A 19,498-nucleotide genomic window follows, 5' to 3' on the forward strand; every position below is an offset into this window, starting at 1 on the left:
TGAATCTCAAAATACTTCAAATAGGACATGTATTATTTTTATTTGTAAACTATCATGCTGACAGTTTAATGGTTTTGTCCAAGTCACCTAGAAAGCCAGTAGTACAGTTGAGAATTAATCAAAGACTTTCTGACTCACACTATAACTACTGTACTTTTGGGGAAGCAGAAGCAGTCTGGAAGGTTCCGAGATTCCTTTCAGGTAAAGTAGGTACAGTAACAAGAAGCTAGCCTGAAAAGAAAGTAATGATCTTGGCTACTTTTGTTTTTGCAGAACCAGCCAGTCACCTTTCAATAACCTTATTTTTAGTTCATAAAAATGTAGGCCATTTTCAAGTGCTCAGTCAGGCATGTAAATGCTTACTCACCCGTAATCAACCAGCCACCTTTTTCCACATTTAGTCTGAGAGACACTCCTTATGGCTAGTCTGGGACACTTCACAGTAAGTTAATTAAAAAGGAAATTGCTCATACTCCAGTTTAATACTCAATTATTTCCTTTAAAATACAGCTACAAGTAATTTGCTCTCATCTGTGGGAATGTTTTAGAAATAGATGCCTATTACGCTAACCAGTTTGGACAGCTTTTCATCTTCTCCATCCCTGGAAAGACTTACCTCCAGTTACGCTGCTTCCAAAGGAACCACAGGTCACTTCTAGAAGTTATGCTTCAAAAAGACAATCCCTGAAGTGAATCATCGGCAAATTAGCAAATTATCATTTGCCAGGCCTGCAGCAGTGCTTGCAAAAGAATTGCTCTTGGTGATATAGACCCAAAAAATAGATGGTAGCAGTTAGAAGAAGGGAAATTATATGACCTATTCAAATCTGGAAAATCCATGCAGAAGTCTATGTGCATAAGGTACATAGAGTGGGTAAACACAATGAAAACAATTCGACGTACAGGTATTGTACCAGTTCTTTTACCAGCAAATCTACTCCAGGGCATCGGTCTCTCACAGCGAAAGTGTATCAGTCAGGTATTTCTCTTTCCAAGTTTGTATTTACTCCAGTAACCCCGATTTCCAAGTCCTTTAAGTTTACTATATAATACAGTCAGGACCTACTCAGCATCCCTCTTTCACCTAATATTATACTAACTTCTATGTTCAGCGATCAGACATACTTGTCAAAAATAACCTGTGATGTTTGGAAGGCTGTTTTAAACTAGTCCTTGTAAAGAAACTATTTTAGTAGATATATTCTCCAGAGATAGTCTATAGTCACTGAAAAGATGATGGGTCCTCAGAAAGGAAATACAGAGCCTACTCCTGCATCACCATCTAGAGAAGTCAATTTCTTTCAACTGACTACAAAGGCTTTTAAGGAGATTATCTTCTCAGCTCGCAATGTAAATCCTTCAAGGTGCCCAATATGTAAAAAGGACTGCAGGTAACAGCGACAGAATTAAAAGCAAGTTACACAATGGAAGCAAAAAACTGATAGAGCTTACTCTGAAAACCTTTTCCACCCTTGCGATACTCTTCCCAAAGATTGTTCCAAGTTGGTCTCCAATTCCAGCCAGCAAGAAGCCAAACAGAGGAATGCCAAAGATGGCATACAAGATGCAGAATACCTTGCCTCCAACTGTGCTTGGGGCAATGTTTCCATACCCTGTAGAGAAAAATAGTTGTTGGAAACTTCAAACTTACATGGGGCTTTTTAGAAAAACTAATGGGCTGTTACTGCAGAGATGCCTTTGTTCCACATGTGATTTCTATTTACAGATTTTCCATGGAATGACGTCACTTCCCAGGCAAGCTATCCATAGAGATTTAGTTCTTCATTTGTATACTCAGTTACCCATTTCTTCTATAAATTTAGGTCCTATTTAAAGTTGTTTTGTGATTAACTAATCTAGCTTGACTTATCATGGCACAAAGATCATGCAGTGTTGGCGTGGTGCCTGCACACTGCTTCTCCTCTCAGGCTTTGTCAATTATTTCCTGACAGGAGTGCAATTCACCCGACAAGACTCATTTTCAGTGGTTAGCTCATAATTTCCTCTCCCCTCACCACTCTGATGAGTGGAAAGAAAACACACTTGTACTGCCTCTTAAAGCCACAGGAAAGAATTTTTCAGATTTTGCAACACATGGGAAGGTAGCAGAATGTATTTAGGAACAGGAATATGAGGAATATATACTACAGTCCTACTTAATTTACACCAGAGATGGTTTGATCTGAAGGTGATCCAGAGACAACATGATTGTGATAACCAGCATTCTGTAACACGAACACTGGACAAATCCGTCTCACATGATGGAGAAAGGACTATGCTGACTCACAACACTATCTATGCTCCAAACCACAGTCCTTTTCATAGCTGCATCCGAGATCCCAGATTTCTCCTAAAAGTCTGAGAAAATTCAGGCTTCACTCACTAGTGGACTGAGAATGACCAAGTAATCGACTGAGTGTCTTCATAACAGGGATACTAGCAGGGCTCTGGTGAGTAAAATAAAACCATTTTCTTGCCCAGACACAATACGTAGACTTCATGCAGCCTTTAAAAATCTCATTCATGGAGAACTTAAAGCAGATATGGGCAAACATCCAAGTTCTTTTCAGTAAGTTATTTTAATAGCAGATGCCAAAGAATATGCTTACATAAACTGCCTAAAAAGTGGCATTTATTTCAATGAGTAATTTAAAAGCTTGCCACTTGGGTCTACTGAGTAAACAAATATTTAGGGAGGGTTTTATAAACATTTGATTCAGAAATGTTTTCTTTATCTCCACCGCCTGGTTTTATTTTTAATGCTGCCATTAAAAAAACATGGCAATGTAGCTTAGCATATAGAGGACCACACAAAGGAGTATGCTTTATGTAATCACTCTTTCATCCTCATCCTGACAACAAAGTAAAGGCACAAGACTCCACTGATCTAAAGGCACCAGGACTCTACTGTTTGGGCAACACAGCAAGTCTTGCAAATGCACCAGGTTATTTTGTTGTATTAGCCATGTAAAGAACTTGAAGAAATCAGACTCTCGTGATTTAAGTGAGAAGAATACTTAAAAGCAACGCAAATAAAAAGCCAAAAAATTTTCCAATGATTTCCAAACTCTTGACTCCTAATCAAGACAGCACTGAAATCAAACTTAAAATTATAAAGCCAATGTATGATTATCAGGAGATTAACTTTGCCACTAGTGATATCAGTTATTTTATTTTCCTTCAGAACAGAATAATAAAAATCCAACTTCTTCATCTTTGAGTAACTTGTTCACAGAAGACAGGACAGAAACCCTAGCACACCTAGCATAAGCATTCAGAGATGAAGACACTAAATACATTGGACACAATATACAGGAGACACAAATGACAAGGGCCTGAATAACAAATTTACTAAAATCAGTGGTTCAAGAAAAGCTTATTAGAACACTCTTCACATAACAAAAAAAAAAAGTAAAAATATTTCACGGCCACAAATTCCAGAATGGTTTGGTTTGGGTTTTTCTTTTTCGTTTTTTTTTTGTTTGGTTTTTTTTTTTTTTTTTTTTTTTTTTTTTTTCATAATCTACAGTTTGTGACATTCCTTCCAGTAACATACTACTGGTATGAAAATAAGGAAGGTTTTTAAGATATAATGTGTTAATTATGTGGATACATTTCCAGTTACAAGTAGTAGTGCCAAAAAAAGAAATTTTGTACTAAATTTAAAAGTATATATCAAAATCGATGAAAGAGAGTTACTCATGGGTGAATTAACTTTTAATATTAAAATTCAAATTGCCAACAACATATAACAGTTATTCCATCTAGTACTGATACTTGATCTTTCATGATAATTGAGTTCACCTGCCCTAACATTAAGAACAGCATAATAAACCCTCAGCTACATCAGTGATGCTTGTTTTCAGTTCAGCATTGTTTTTCCACCCTAATTATGGAAACAGCTTCTGATTATTTACCCAGAGGCCCAATGCCCTTGAGACACAACAAGGCACACCTCCTGAGAACCAAAATACAGATTAGCCACTTCTTTGTGATCTACCTTCCACAAATTTACTTGTAATCCAGCTCTCAACTTGACTATGTATTTTAAAAGATAAACATAAACATACCTATTGTTGTGATGACTGTTCCAGCAAAGAAAAAGGCACTTCCAAGGTCCCAATGACTGCTGTTGTTAGAGGAATTTCCTATGGGACTGACTCCTGCATTATCCGCATCAATAGCATGCTGCAAAGAAAAAGACAACAAATCAGCCTTGTGTGTGCCTTACAGTATCCAATGCAAATAAGTATAGGCTCCAAAAATAATTTATTAGGGCCATGAGAACAGCTTAGATTTACTTTTTAATACCTGCTCCAAGTATATTAGTATCCTCTGTACACAAGATCTGAATATATGACTAAACCAAACAGATATTGAAATGGAATAAAGACACAATACATAGATAAATGACAAAAGATACAAAGCACTGGAGAAGAAGAAGTCCAACACCAAAAGAGATCCATAAATAACATTCTTGCAGCAGTAACTGTCAGAGGAAGAAATTCCCCAGTGTGAACAGCTGAGGTTGGAAGCAGCAAGAAAGGTGGTAAATACAAATAATGTTCATGAGGTCAACTGAAGCTAGTCAGCCAAAGATTTTATTTCCCAAGCAACTAATAATTGATAAGGTTTTTTATATTTTATGCTAACTAAAGTAAAAATTATATATAAATATGCCATTGAAAAGTAACAACTGCGGAAGCATCATGAAACAACTTTGCAATCAGGGATTGGGGGACAAAGAATGAGGATGGAGAATGGGGACAGAGGGAATGGAGAATGTCTGCAAGCATCACATGGTTGACAAAAAGGGGTCAGAGAAGCCACTTCTAGCAGCAAAGTAGTGTGAGTAGTGCAGCTTCAAAGTCAGCTTAAGCTAACGTGAGTCTACTCAGAACTGCACCTGCTGAAAGTTACATGTTTTTGCTTGGCTTAGTATCAGCTAACCTGCTCCCGCACTGCAAGTTCAGAAACATTACTGCCAAAAACACTAGTGCCAACATGGGGAAAAGATTTGGAGGAGAAGAGGCAGACAAATGTAGAGGTGGGGTGTATCTAAGGAGATCAGTATAGGACAACTCTTTTCAATACTGTTTCTGCATGTCAGGCAAAGCTGACCATAAAGTTACAGGATGAGCAAACTCCAGACTTGGAGACTTGGACTAGTTACATGAAGCCAGCAGGGCACCTCAGTGCCTGTCTGTATGTGAGGAAATAAGAATTTAGGGTAAGAAAGTGTTTAGGACCAAACCCTTTGAAAGGGCTTCTGTACCATTGTTGGCATACTGCAGGTGCTGTGAAATCAGAGATCATTTGTTTACCTACAAGAGCATAAATCAGCATAACAGACAGGTTGCCTGTTTAAATAGGCCATGACATGCTGTCAGCTACCCTGGCACCTTACTTCTGTCAAGGAATGCTGGTTGCCTTCCCCATGAGTGTGTGAATGTCATAGAGCTAATTGCAACACTTAAAACACATTTGAGTTTGCACAGTTTAGCAAGTCTGTTAGGGCCAAACACTGAATGCTGAAGTAAAGGAGCATCTCCCATTGCCTTAGGTAGCTTACAGCGTCTCAGGCTCCCTTCACAACCACAACAAATCATTTTCTTTTTCTTTAAAGCTTGTCTGACATCATTCATTTATAAATACCCAGCTACTTCATTGCATCTGATAAATACCCAGCACTTTATACACAGTGATGAATATATTAGGAGAACAGGAAGTGGGCAGGAAAAGCAGAGAAGCCTTGCAGCTACCAGCAATTAATATGCAATTTTTGGTCATGTAATGATTAAAGGATCCCTTTACCACCACCATCACCTGGAGTTCACCTAAACAGATGTATCCTGCTAAACTAAGACTTGCACAAAATTCAAACAGGGATAATCTCGATGGCAAGACTCTCTCACTTCACACAGATCATGAAATTTTTTGCATTTCCCATCTGCAAATATTCAGATCTAAGTCCAGAGAGGTCCCTACTCCCTGTAAATGTCTCAGCTGAGTTCTCGAAGCAACATATCTACAGAACAGCTGCAAAGTTCTGCACCATTCCCAGCTCAGTTTGTTTCCTACACTGAAACTGAAATATAGAATCATAGAAGGAAATTGTCATTTACATACAATAGAACATCACTCACATAGAATCACAGAATCATGAGGTTGAAAACAACCTATAAGATCACCTAGTCCAATCATCTTCTCATTACCACTGCTACACCACAAGCACTAAACCACATCTTGCAGCTCCTCATCCAGATGCCTCTTGAACACTGCCAGGGATGGCAACTCCACCACCTCCCTGGGCAGCCATTCCAGTGCCTGACCACTCTCTGAGAGAAAAAGTTTTTCCTCATGTCCAACCTAAACCTCCTCTGGTACAATTTGCAACCACTTCCCCAGGTCCTGTTCGGTGCCTGGGAAAAGAGGCCAAATCCCTCTTCACACAACCTCCCTTCAGGAAGTTGTAGAATGCAATGAGGTCTTCCCTGAGCCTCCTCTTCTCCAGACTAAACAATCCCAGCTCTCTCAGCCACTCCTCATAAGACTTGTGCTCCAGGATATCTTCACAGGATGTTCCCTGTCTTGTTTATCTTCAAGGGAAAAGTAGTTCAGAACTCTAATCAAAAGTGCCTATCAGAAATATGAACGCTTCCTAGCATAATTAGCCAGTAACATCTGACTTACGCGTTTCAAACTCCACTTCCTTTTCAGCTTACAGTCTAACTCATTAGAGTTGCTGTAGTCATTAGTGGACATGGATAATATGATTAAGTTCCTAAGTGGGTTATTTTTTATTTTTTATTTTACTAAAACCATTCCCACTCCTAAACAAAACCCTGAAGGAAAAGAGAAAAAAAAAAACAAAAACAACAGGCCACCAATAATCTATGTAAATAACTTGTTACAGCAGCAAGCCACACCCTTACGTCATGGTGCAGGGCTTATTACAGAAGTGGGGCTCATTATGAAAGCGTTTGCCCACGTATGGTGCACAGACTACACAGAAAGAATATCAATACCTTTATTATACCCACAGGAATTACTACACCAAAACACACTGGAGGTCTTCTTACCTGCCTCTCCTAGTTGTAAATAACTTAATCTCTTCATAAAACCACCAAGTGTGCATTATTACAAAGGCAAGGTTATTTTTTTTTTATACCCTCTACAAATAAGCTTATGCCATGAGTGTGGGAACTGCTAAATTGTGGCCTGAATCTCTGATTGATCACCTGAGGCAAGCAATGAATCAGCCCTGGGAGCACAGGTGAAGGCAATTCACCTGTGCTGCTGGAAGGGGTGGAGCTTGGCTCCGCCTCTCCCAGACCCTGGGGGGAAGGATCTCCTTCTGGAGATCCCTCCATTAGGAGTTTTCCAGCAAGCCTAGGACAAAGATAAGTCCTTTATCTATTCCTTTTGGTGTAATAACCTGCTTAGCCAAACTCTTGTGTATTTCTTAATTATAACACCTATATATTCATTGCTTATATAGCTATGCCATGAGAGAAAAAAAGCATTTCTCATAACCGTGTAAATATATGTAATTACTAATTTTTTTTTTCCAGTTTTATATCCAATCACTTCAGTCCAGTTGCCTTCTGTGATATTTTCAAGTGGGTACGGTACAGTTAAATTCAGTTAAGTAACTGAAGTTTCATTCTCTTTCATTGTGTTCTTCATTTCCTTTCTCTCACACTCTGAAAATTCATCTTCGGAAGTGCTGGAATAAAGTATCCGATTCTGTCATTAGCTCACTCTGCCATTCACCACTGACTCAAGTAGTAGATCACATAAGGCAGTAAACAATGAATTTGTTTCACCGCAACAGAAATCTTCAGAAGCAGTAATGAGGTTTAAAAATGTACAGAGTAAGAACTTCAGGTGGAACAAGATAAACTGCACTGGGAAACACTTTTTTTGTCTTCAGAAGAAAACATCTCTGTCATTGTGTTAGTATTAGATCAGGACTAAACATGAGATAAATATGTATTTTAAATAACTTTAATCTAGATTTGTGTCTTAGTAGATATTTACACTGCTTGCATCACTATATTTCTTCTGAAGTCTGAGTAAACTTCCATGTCTGAACTTAGCAAATCAGTTGGGCAATTCACATTTGCACAACCAATGACAGAATTTGCAATGGACTACTGAAGATAAATTTTAAACCACACCTCATCCATATTGAATTTTTCACATCTTCCTTGTACAGTATCATACATCCTCTTTGCAGATTTTCCAAAGGAGAATACTTTGTAAGATTTATTTTTTTTTTCCATCATTAGTTTAACAAAGACACTTTTCCTTAAAAGATTCTTCTAGAGCCACCCCCACAATGAAAGGAAACACGCCAGTTCTAAGGTCTCTCTTTTTTCATATTCTATCTCGAGGCTATCAGGTAATCAAATGACATTAATAAAAAATAGTTCCCTCAGTCAGGTGATAACTGCACACAGCACAACAGCCAGGACCCGTGAAGGCTGTCACATCAGTCTGAAATCACAGCTGTAAGGGCAGATGCCACATTTGGTGCAATGCAGTCATCCATTCTGTCAGCTAGGGAGATGTCACTTTTGAGATCATCGACATGAAAGCACAATGTTAACCCTGATATCATCTTTGAGCAGTGGTTCATTGTTCTGTGCAAGTCAGTTACAATCAGTTTTCTGTACCAGCACACCCAGCTACACCTCTAGAACCAGGTTCACCCCCAGACTTACAGAAAAATCCGAAGGAAGTTGTTCTTTATTGACATATCTGTCTCAATATTTCACATTACTTAGCTTTAAGACATTCACATGCTAAGCTACTAAACCCATTTAATTTATCTTTGCAGATGATTTCCAGTTAACCATGATAATGCCCGAGGATGTACTGAAATCTCAAAAGACAATAAGATTTGTTTGAAACATTTGCCTTCTAAACACATAGCAAGCCTGTTTATTATTTCAATAGTGCCACTTTTGACATGAAAGAAAGAAAAAAGATTGTGCAAAGTAAAGAATTAAAATTGATACATATTTTAGGCTATAGAAGGAGGAGCTATTTGAAAATATTTCTACTAGTCTGTTTCCAGGAGTCTACCCTTCTGTTGAGGTGCTTAGCTTGTTTGTATCTGTTTGTATCTGCACCCTACTCTCTGCAATAAGCAAAGCATATTGCATATCTTTAAATAGTGACATTTCCCACCCCTCCCCCTTCACACACACAAAAAAGCAGAAAACACCAACTTTAATCCTCTAATCATTACATCATACTAAGGAGGTGAGGAAAATGCTAATCTCTGCAAAACTGCCATGAGAAATGCATGTAAGCCAATATCTTTGACCAGAAGAATTCACACTGCAAACTAAGCATATTCACCTGTCTTTTGCAGACAGATGAAGGGTGTGATCCAAGCCAGCCCTGATCCAAAAGCTGTATAGTCACATCAGCACTATGCTGCTTCCTTAGCTAAAGTACCAGGCTGCACAAACACAGGTACACAGCTTCTGACTCAGAACTGACCTGTCTTCTGTGAACATACAGTACAAGCAGGGAGTGCCCACATCTATCTGCAAAGAAACAGAAAAATGTTGTTTGGCTTAGGAGAAGCAGAAGAGCATTGCTATCTGCACACATGGGCAAGGGAAAGGAATCGATTAAGCAGTGGGGAGGGGGAAGGAGGGAGGAAGGTTGGCTGTAGAACAACTACAAAGATACGGAATGAATTTAGGCTGGAAACTAGCAGAACACTTTTGTTGTCACAGCAATGAGATACTGGAACAGTTTTCTAATAGAAATACTATGTCTGTGATACCTTGTAAAACGAAGTTTGATTTACTTCTAATTATATAGCACAACTGGGTGGACAGACACAATAGAACAGACTACAATTCTGTGTTCTTCAAAACAAAGACTGAAATCACAATGGGTGTCCAGTATGACACCCCACACCTAAATATATTGTGCTCTTGGAGAGCTCAGACAAATTCAGGTCTGAAACATGAGGTTGAACTTTGATGTTGGACACTGTTGGGATATACTCTTTCAGTATCTCACATCTCTTATCTAATCTCCATTTTCTTCAGGCTCAGTGATAGGTTTCTACATGGAATCCTAAAAGATACTGTACTGAAGTGTGATAAGTGAGATCCATATTTTCCTAAGTCTAGAATGTTAAACAATGAAATGTAACTCTACCTTTGACAGACCTGTATTGCATGTTATTTCATCCTAGATATTTAGTACTTATTTACTTCAAAATTTATTCAAAACTTTTCATATTAAACTGAACTAAAAAAAATCTGTAGTTCTTAAATGAGTATTACTTTTTATTTTTAATTGTATACTTTCATAATCATTCATTTACCTAATATTCTCAACAGCAAACCCATAAGTTACTGTGCCTGTCACTTCAAAATTCTTGACAGAATATGTATTTCATAATTCCCACCTACCATATTCTGTTGCCTCTCTTTGTTGCTGTGTTTAATGTTGGAGAAATAAGACTTCATATCATTTGAAAACTTACAGAGATATTTTGAAAATTTGTCACCTCTCACAAAAAATGTGTACCAAATATTAAGTTCCAATTTTCTTTGCACACATTTTTAATTATTCTAGCGAAGACAATTTCTATTTACGTCATCTGTAAAGCTGATCAGAAAACTGCCATACTGTTCACACTGATGTCTGAGAAATACTGTTATCTTCATATGCCCTACCTGAATCAGTGTCTCCAGCTCTAGCTGGGTTACACAAACATGCTCCCGAAGAAAGTCTGCCTTCTCCAGCGCGATGGTATTCTTCTGCCTGCTCTCGAAGGGCTGCTCCAGGGCACGGAACACGAGTCCTCCAGCCACCAGGTATACCACAACCACAACAAAGATGGCCACCACCGTTTTCCACTTCATGACTGTCTGCAGGCCCTGAGAAGGTGCTTCCATGGTAGCGACAACCATTGCTCGGGAGGAAACAGAGAGTCGTGGAGATGTGTAATGCCCGTTTGCTTTGGGCTCGGGTTCACAAGCTGGCACTGGTGAGGGAACAGCCACTGAAACACAAAGTAAAAGCCTTTACTCAAAATCAGCACATGAATCTGATCTTCACACACAATTTTCCTAAATACCGTTTTCAAGTTGCATCAACCACATTATTCACATATGTATAATTCTTCTCACCTGAAAGGGTCCATATGTTTTTTGCACATTCATACCTAGGTCACTTCTAGAGTTTTTTTACCCGTTATCTCTAGAAGAGGACAGAGGAGCTGTATAAGCAAAAACTTTAGAGAGATTCAGGAAATCATTTATCCAATAAGAACGTGAAAATTTTTACTAGTTAGGATATGCATTACACAAGGTGATGTTTGCTGAGGGACCTTTGCAGGAATTTATGTAATTAAATCATTGTAAAAATAGTATCGATTGTGCTAGGAGACAGAACTGCTAACAGTCAGTGATCACTACTGGCCTGGTATTGAGACAGACAATGCTTTGCAAATCAAAATGTTGTTGGGTGCACACCAGCAAAAGCAATCCTGTATTATTTACAAGTATCCACAGAAACATTAGTTCTAAACATTTTCTTAAAGCCTGGCAGCTTCATAAATTTTAGAACAAGTCATTCTTAAGCCAAAGCATAGTCCGGCTACCTGAATGTCAGTCACTCACATATGCCAAGTATGAACAGGGACCTTCAATTAGTCAGGTTTATTTTAAACTTAAGAACTTAACTAGACAGATCCAAACTAATATGGCCTCTCAGTGCAAAACAGAGCACGGTGCAGAGTGAAACAAGCACAAGGTGGATGGCAGACCTACCATCTTGGGACTGAGATCACATAGCTGCATGACCCTAGCACTACATCAGAGCTAATGAGCCCTGAATTTCAGCTAGTCTTATTAGCCTAATCACTATGCCAAGCTACGAAGGCATTCAAATCAAAGCTGGCTTGCCCCCAACTAGTTCAGGGATCTCAGCACCACACTTCCTTCCTCTCTATTGTTAGTGGTAGCAGTGGCAGAACAAGACCAGGTTCCTCAGCATCTACTGGTGTAATGGTAGCAAATGAAGGATTTAAATCTGCTGGGTTCATTTTAAACACCCTTACTGTAATCTTACCACAGTGCAGCTGTCACTGAGCAGAGTGGTAGTGTATGCAAATTCTATAGTATTTGAACTGTTTGAGGTGGCCTATGACTCCTTTCCAGAAGAAAACATTTTATGGTACTTGATGATTTAAAGAACTCAGTTTTTTATTAAAATCAGATTTTCCTAGAACTGATACATCTTTTTAGCATCACGCTGAAGATAGAAATTCCAGATGACTTGATAACAAGAAATTTCATAAGCCTACAATTGCTTTACACTTACAATTAATATTTCTCTTCATATGTATCTTCAGATAAATCCTTAGAAAGGATCCAGGATAAGAAAAAAAGCCTCTGAGTTGGACTCCACTTCTGTTACCTCATTTTTGTAATACCTGTTGCACAATTGCTTAGTTTGACCATCAAAAGATCGGTAATGGTTCCCAACATGTATCAGTAGAATGTAATGACATGAGACATCTTATATCTGAATCACAACAGCTCATTACTGAACTAAGACAAATCTGAGTATTCCCAGAAATGGTTTAGCTGATGTACATCCATGTATTGTAAGTTCTGTGAATTCCATGGTTCATGTGGTAAGAGGAAAGAACTCACACAGCTATGACCTTGACTGGCACAGTCTGGTTTAGGCTGAAAGATGTTTCAGTGTAGGCAGATTCCTAATTTTGATACCTCATAAATAATTTATCTTTACTCATCTGAACAAGAGGTCAAGAGATGGCAGAGTTAGAACTTCTTTTTCTGAATTTTCTTTTCCTCTTTGCTAGTACAAATGCTGTTTCTTATTCATGTCATAATTTTGGCAAAATATTAATAACAGTTTTGCAGAAATATCACAGCTTGTTTGATTCTCTCTTTAAAGGAAAATATATTGTACTTGCTTAAGAACAAGATGGGAAGTTCAGAACAGGGAACAAAAAGGGATCTTTTGAATATTGTTTAATTTTAACAGCTCAAAGGTTGCCTTGCTTATCTCTAAAATAAAAGTTAATTTGTTTATATTAACTGTGTTAAAGGCTTTTGTTTTCTGTTAGTAATAGCTACCCTAAAGGTATGTAAAAATGTTGATCTTAATGTGTTTTGTCATATATAAATGAATACACAGGAAGACTCTACTGGAGCAGCTAGTTAAGCAACTGATGGGGAACAGGGATGGTTTTCTTACAATGCTGACACAGAATGCACAACTGCAGTTAGCACCCCCCCAGATGTTTCAGGATAGATTTAAAGCAGCAGTTAGACACTTTATCAAAAAAAACAGAGTAGATATTCATCCCAGCAGTTGTCATCACTCTATGAGAAAACTTAGGATCAAGGAAAGTGAGAAGTCCTGAGCATCCCAAAAAGCTATAGACAGGAAAACAGCACTCAAATATTCAGATTGACAGAAAAAGAATCATAAAATCATGTATTGCTAGGAATAAAGCATCATGATGAAAGGGTCAGAAATATTTAACAGAGTTCCTCTTATAGCTATATATGTAACTGACTTGTTTCACTGCATGGAAATAAAGGAATTCATTTCCTATTTGTTGCAAGTTTCTCTAAATTCTGTGATTTGATTATGGTACAAACCAAAAGTACAAGATAAAAGGATTCATTTGCAATAAATGTAGAACAGTATCTGTTTTATTAAACCATGTTTTTAAAAACAAGTTGCTGTTCAGTCTGGCTTTGCCCAGAATACAGTCCTTTGTTAAATCATATCAAAGGAGACTTAGTCTGCCTCATTAGAAACAATGATAAACCTCCAGTCATGTGCATGCACTAAATTGGTAGACAAGTAGCCTCAAATGAAAGGATACCTTTCCTTTTTCAAAGGAAAACACCAGTATTATGACACAGTCCTTAAGCAGCGAGAGAAAGCCTTGGATAAATTTCAAAATAAAACAAGGGAAGATTCTGGCAGTACAGAACAAATTAAAAGTTAGCATCTGAAGCATCTTTGTTAGCATCTAGTTAGCATCTAGCATCTAGCATCGTTAGCATCCTTGTTCACCTCTAAGAACACCACTGCCTGCACTTGAAACATTTCCTGCACAAAGCAGCCAGGTTCTCCATTGATAAAGTGAGCTGCTGATTTCTGCTAATACCCAAGATAATAAAGGAATCAAAGAAGCTCTTGCCCACTGACCATCGAGAGACTGGGGCAAAGCAAAATCCGTAGTGTAAAACGTTGTTACTGAAGCAGCACAACTTGAGACTTTGCCTTGAATTAAAAATTGTTTTTGATATTGCATACACACTTTGCTTTAATCATTTGTTTGTGGCTGCAAATTAAACCGTCAAGAATTTGATCATCTAAATTAGAAGATTTTCTTCTCACTGCAAAAGCACAAACATGCTACCACCAGGACACATGATGTCTAGAAAAGATTCAGCTGTCTGATGTCTCTTATTTCCACAAAGACATTAAAATATTAAAAAATATTATTCCCTAAGGCATATTCTGCAGAGGTAAAATCCTTTTCCAGACCATTATAAAATGACTCAATGATCAAGAAAGGTTTTTCTATTTCCTGTCATTTCTCAAAATGTATCAGGGGACAGTGCTAATCTCCCATTGTCTTTAAACCACATGCAAGTGCCATGCAAACCCTAGCTTTCTCAGCACAGTTGAGGAGAAGGATTAGTAAGCAACAGTCAGAAGCTGGATGGCAGAAAAAGACTCACGTTGTACTTCTTCATAACTACCATATGAATTCTAAAACTTTCCTCATGATTTCTAAATGCCTGAATTTGGTAATTCTACATTGATGAATCACCGCCATATCCAACATAAACAACATTAAAAAATTATTCACATTGCAGCAAGGGAGACTGAGATTGGACACTGTGATGAAGGGCTCTAAAGGTTTTAAAGCCCTGGAATATATTTTATAGAGAGATTGGTGTTTCTCAGAACAAGTTAGACAAAAATCTGTCAGGAATATCTAGGTGTAGCTGGCCCTGCTTTGCAGCAGCAGGGTGCGCCAAATAATTTGCTACAAGTTGTGAAAATAGTTCTATTTTAAAGGGAATATTTCCAGATGGAGAGATTCAAAGTACAACTGCCTCAAATGGGTGGCATCAAACAAGTACCAAACTGCTGAGAGGAGGTCCAGATGGCTTTTAATTACAAAAGCATAAGTGTGGCTTTGATACACTGACCCACATATAGATAACTACCATATCCAGTATACTAAGAACATACTAGATACTGAAAAAATCTGGTTTTAGAGGAGTTTCTCAACAGCTGTAAAAGAAACATTATCTTTTTTAAAGTATGGACACTTTCCTGTGGTGTTCCTGTTACAAAATCTACCTGTGAAAATAATGTAGGTCAATTTTAATTGAATGTCTTATATAGTTCTTTTATTTTCTTCCGTGATCCAGTGTTGCAGGGACACACAGGAATGTGTGTATACTGTCATAAAAGTTTAATAGAGCATTTTTGACACATCTGATGCAAACATTGACTTCATAGGATTCAGCACAGAAACAGATAGAGGATGTATAGACTTAGGCATTCATAAGCCCTGTAGCTGGCTTTGAGTTTAATTCATGACTCAATCCAAATTGAATGAGTAGAAAGCCCGCAGATTTCCAGCAGACCAGGAGGTACACTCCGTGAACCGCAAGTAGGCCGATAGCTTGCAATACTTCTCTGCAGGCAGCCAACATTTCTGAGATGTACTATTGGACATTTCATCTCTCATTTTAGCGGATACAGACAAGAAGACAATAAGGTACTTTCAGTTCAAGTAAAAATATTCTTTGATGCGCGTCTTAAGGTAAGTATCTGTATATTCCTTAAAATTCACATAAGACAGGAAGTTCTTTTTAGTAAAAAAGAAATGCGTTCTTCAAAATTTTATATAGATGTGCAGTTCAAAATTTCCCATGGAGTCTTCCTTGTCTTTGTCTTAGAACAGGAAGTTGAATTTGAATTTTAGAGGGATGTGAACATGCAGTTCCGTTTCAGAGAAAATTCATGATCAAGTCATACTTCCAACTGCTTTCACAAGATCCTATGCTGGGTTATCAGCACTTGTACATTCTTTAGCACTGCTGAAGGAGACAGCATTATCTCCACTTAGAAATATGGTATTTTGCCAAATTTGTGAAGTTTCAGCAAAGACCTGGAGTGCCAAGGCTCAGAAAAGTCTGTGACATGCCAGCCAAATCCAGTTCAGTTTCTCTGAACTGGTCACTAAAAATAAAAGAACTTATCTTTTCTAAAATTGATAGTAAGGAAATGGGGGATGAAGGGACTCCGAAGGATGTATTTTTTTGTAGTGTCCTTTAGGAGCTTCATTTATTTCATTTCACTGTCCAGAGTATTATAGTTGTTTGCCCCTCCCCTACCACCACTCTTGTGAAATGGCCACAATTTGCAGTTAGCATCAGAAGCTTCCTGATGAACCAGCATGGAAAAGCAAGAAGAAGCACAGCCTGCCAACAAATGACATATAATCTTGAGCTCTTAGGTTATGGCTCATCTCCAAAGAGAAGCTTCTGAGGGAAAGGGGTCTGTAAGTATTTCATTAAATATCACAACCTCTCCCACCTCCCCCAAGTGATTTTAGCTGCTGGCTGCTTGGGCTAAGATCACGAGGCTATGCCTGGAAACCAGAGCAGGGACAAGGGGTATGCCGAGGAAGAGATGAGGCTATCAATGTATTAAGCTATCATCCATATGCACTTCTCATGAGCATGTCGCAAGCGGAAAACACATGAGGGTTTATGGATAGTGGGAATTTATGTGTCAGAAAGTAAGCAGGGGAGTTGCTATTTGCATGAGGAAAGTAATGAAAAATAGAAGTTTCTGGCCATGTGTAACAAAAAAATCATTAAGCCATTAAATTTTTGCATTATGAGGACGTGGCTAATCATTTCCAGGCCACCTGCTTCTTTGCTTGCTATTTCAGCCTCCTTCTTCTCTTCTTCGTCTCTGCTGTGTGTGTTTTTCTTTAAACATGTTTTGTAATGTAGGGAGCATCCATTCAACCAACACAATAAATGTACAGATTTTTACACACAGGACAATAGAAAATCTGTCTCTAGTTTAGAAAATCTGGCTTTTAGAGCAAAAAGTCCCGGTAGACCATGATTGTGTCTGCTTTTGTGTCTGTGCAGCATCTTTGCATGATGTGGGCTAATTGACAGGTGACATTCCAGCTGTGATCAAGGAATGGGAGACAAAATCCTGCCTGCAGGCTACGATTACACACGGGGCAGAACACGAGTATCCCTGTGGCTGTTGTTCTGGACTGGGGCATAATAATAAGCGCTGCAGTCTGGTGGCTGCTGCATCCATACAGTCACAAGAAAATTGCTTTCAGTGTCAATGTGTTTGAAGCTGTTTTGGCTCTGGTCCCTTTGCAAATCCTCAGGGTGTTCAACCACAAGATTTGAGCAGTGAGAGTTGCATCTAGCCTTCCACACAAGAGGAATTTCACCCTCCTGTTTGTACAGCGCTTTGCTGGAAACTGCTGTTAAAGTGAGAAGCTTTACTATTACATTTTACTGCTCATGAAAGCAAAGCTTGGTATATTGTTAGCTTGAAAAATGCACAGAGTGCCTCCGAGTGTACAGCTTTTCACTGCAGCAGTACCCCACTGGTTAAATCTAACATTGTTTTCCCTGAAGTGGGATCTCTAATGCAGTATTAGTGCTGCTGACTTCAGCAACATCTCAGCAGCCTGCTGCAAACACAGTCATCAGTAGCAAGGCACTCAGCTAAATATGGAAAGAGAGACAGGTAAAGGCAGAAAGGACAACTAACATTAAAACAAAAAGTCTGAACATAGACTGAAAGTAGCAATGTTCACTCCCAATTGCTCTAGTCCCAGAGTGGTGCAGGGAGAAGACAGTAGGAATATAAGTTATAAAACTGCATGAGGCATACAGTCAGCATTTCATCCTATTACAATATAACACTACTGAAATACAGGGAAAGTTCATACACTGAGTTCTCTCTATTGGTAGGGAGAGAAATGTCAGTAATATGTACTAGAGGGAATCATGTCTAACCAGTGCCTCATAATCTCTGGGAGCACTGGGGAAAATGTCAGATAAAAGAGCTTCTGCAATTTTTGAATTATTTGCCATAAATTCCCAGCCAATGCTTGAAATTATGATTCTTGGTAAGTTTCCAAAGAAATCTACAGAAATCTGCTTTATTTGTTATAACTGATACGTACTAATTAATAGCTCTTGGAATATCCCAGCTGCTTAATTGATTTGGAATGCAATTTTTATGAGAAAACAAGAAAGTACCACAGATTTATAATGTGGCTTATATTCTTCTTCATTAGAAAAACTGTAGTTCATACAAAATAAAAATAAAAATCTTAAACAGCCAAAACTGTTTTGCATTAAGATCTCTCCTTTTGTAGCTGTAGCTTCCCAACTATCCAGAGTGTTCGAAGAAGAGTGATGCTGGCACATTGGAGATCAGAAGGACTAGTAGAATTTAAGTGTCTATGCCATTCCCAGGCAGTTTCTTTAGAGGCAGACAGGAAACTTCTCTATGCAGCAACTCATCAGAATGAATTTTGCCTACTACTGAAAGATGCTGTCACACCTATTTGATAAGAGGTTTTTCCAAGGGACAAATTTTATAGTTGTATTTTCCAGTTTCTCCTGTCCACACTACCAGAGTGTGCTTCCATAGCTGCTTCCACATAGCTGTGCAGCAAGCTGTCCAAGTAAAACCAACTGCTGGGCTATCTGATCTCTATGGTAGTGTACTGGATTTATGTGGCAAGCTGTTAGCAGCAGGGAGGCTACAGGCCTGCCCTGTGCTAGGCACAACCTGTTCCAGGCAGGTCCACAGCAGATCCAGTGCAGGGCATAGCAAGCCCTTCACTGAAGCTGGTAGGGTGTCTCTGAAAATGTGTATATAAAAAAAGGCAAAGAAATTAGTAAAAAGTTTGTGAGAAAATATCCAGCAGACAGCATGGTGAAAGAAGAAGAGGAAGATGATCTCCATGTGCTGGTAGAGACTCCTCTGAAGCTCACAGAAGTTTTGAATTAATCCATGTCTTTCCATGCAGCTCATGGAAATGACTATGCTGGAACAGAGATCTATATGGCAATTTGTGGAGAACTCTGCTTCAGAGCAAGTGGGTATTTCCTGAAGAACTTGAGCCCCTGGAGAGCCCACTCTGGAGCAGATTTATCTGAAGAACTGCACCCACAGTGAAAGCCCATGCTGAAGCAAGGGAAAAGTGCACAGGGAAAGCAGAGCCACAGAGGAACTGTTGTGATCTCACCACAGTCTCTGTTCTGCATCTACCTGCACCACTCAGGATGGGGAGAAGGAAGAGGAGTTAGAGAAGAAGTAGGGAAGCTGAACATAGTGGGGAAAAAAAAAAAAAAAAAAAAAAAAAAAAAAAAAAAAAAAA

The 19,498-nt window shown here is 38.6% G+C and overlaps 1 protein-coding gene across 1 annotated transcript in view; it reads right to left on the bottom strand.

Moving 5' to 3' along the window:
- KCNK10 (potassium two pore domain channel subfamily K member 10) overlaps positions 1–19,498 on the bottom strand; it is a 55,784-nt gene that overhangs the window by 21,956 nt on the left and 14,330 nt on the right. Inside the window, exons 2-4 of the mRNA XM_042814498.1 lie at positions 10,716–11,044; positions 4,071–4,188; positions 1,453–1,613 (exon numbers count right to left, since the gene is read on the bottom strand). Coding sequence (XP_042670432.1) covers positions 1,453–1,613; positions 4,071–4,188; positions 10,716–11,044 — 608 coding nt within the window. The remainder of the gene's footprint in view (positions 1–1,452; positions 1,614–4,070; positions 4,189–10,715; positions 11,045–19,498) is intronic.

Source organism: Centrocercus urophasianus, unplaced genomic scaffold (assembly GCF_019232065.1).
Source record: "Centrocercus urophasianus isolate 14NV4802_14NV808 unplaced genomic scaffold, USGS_Curo_1.0 seq_14, whole genome shotgun sequence".
NCBI lineage: Eukaryota > Metazoa > Chordata > Aves > Galliformes > Phasianidae > Centrocercus > Centrocercus urophasianus.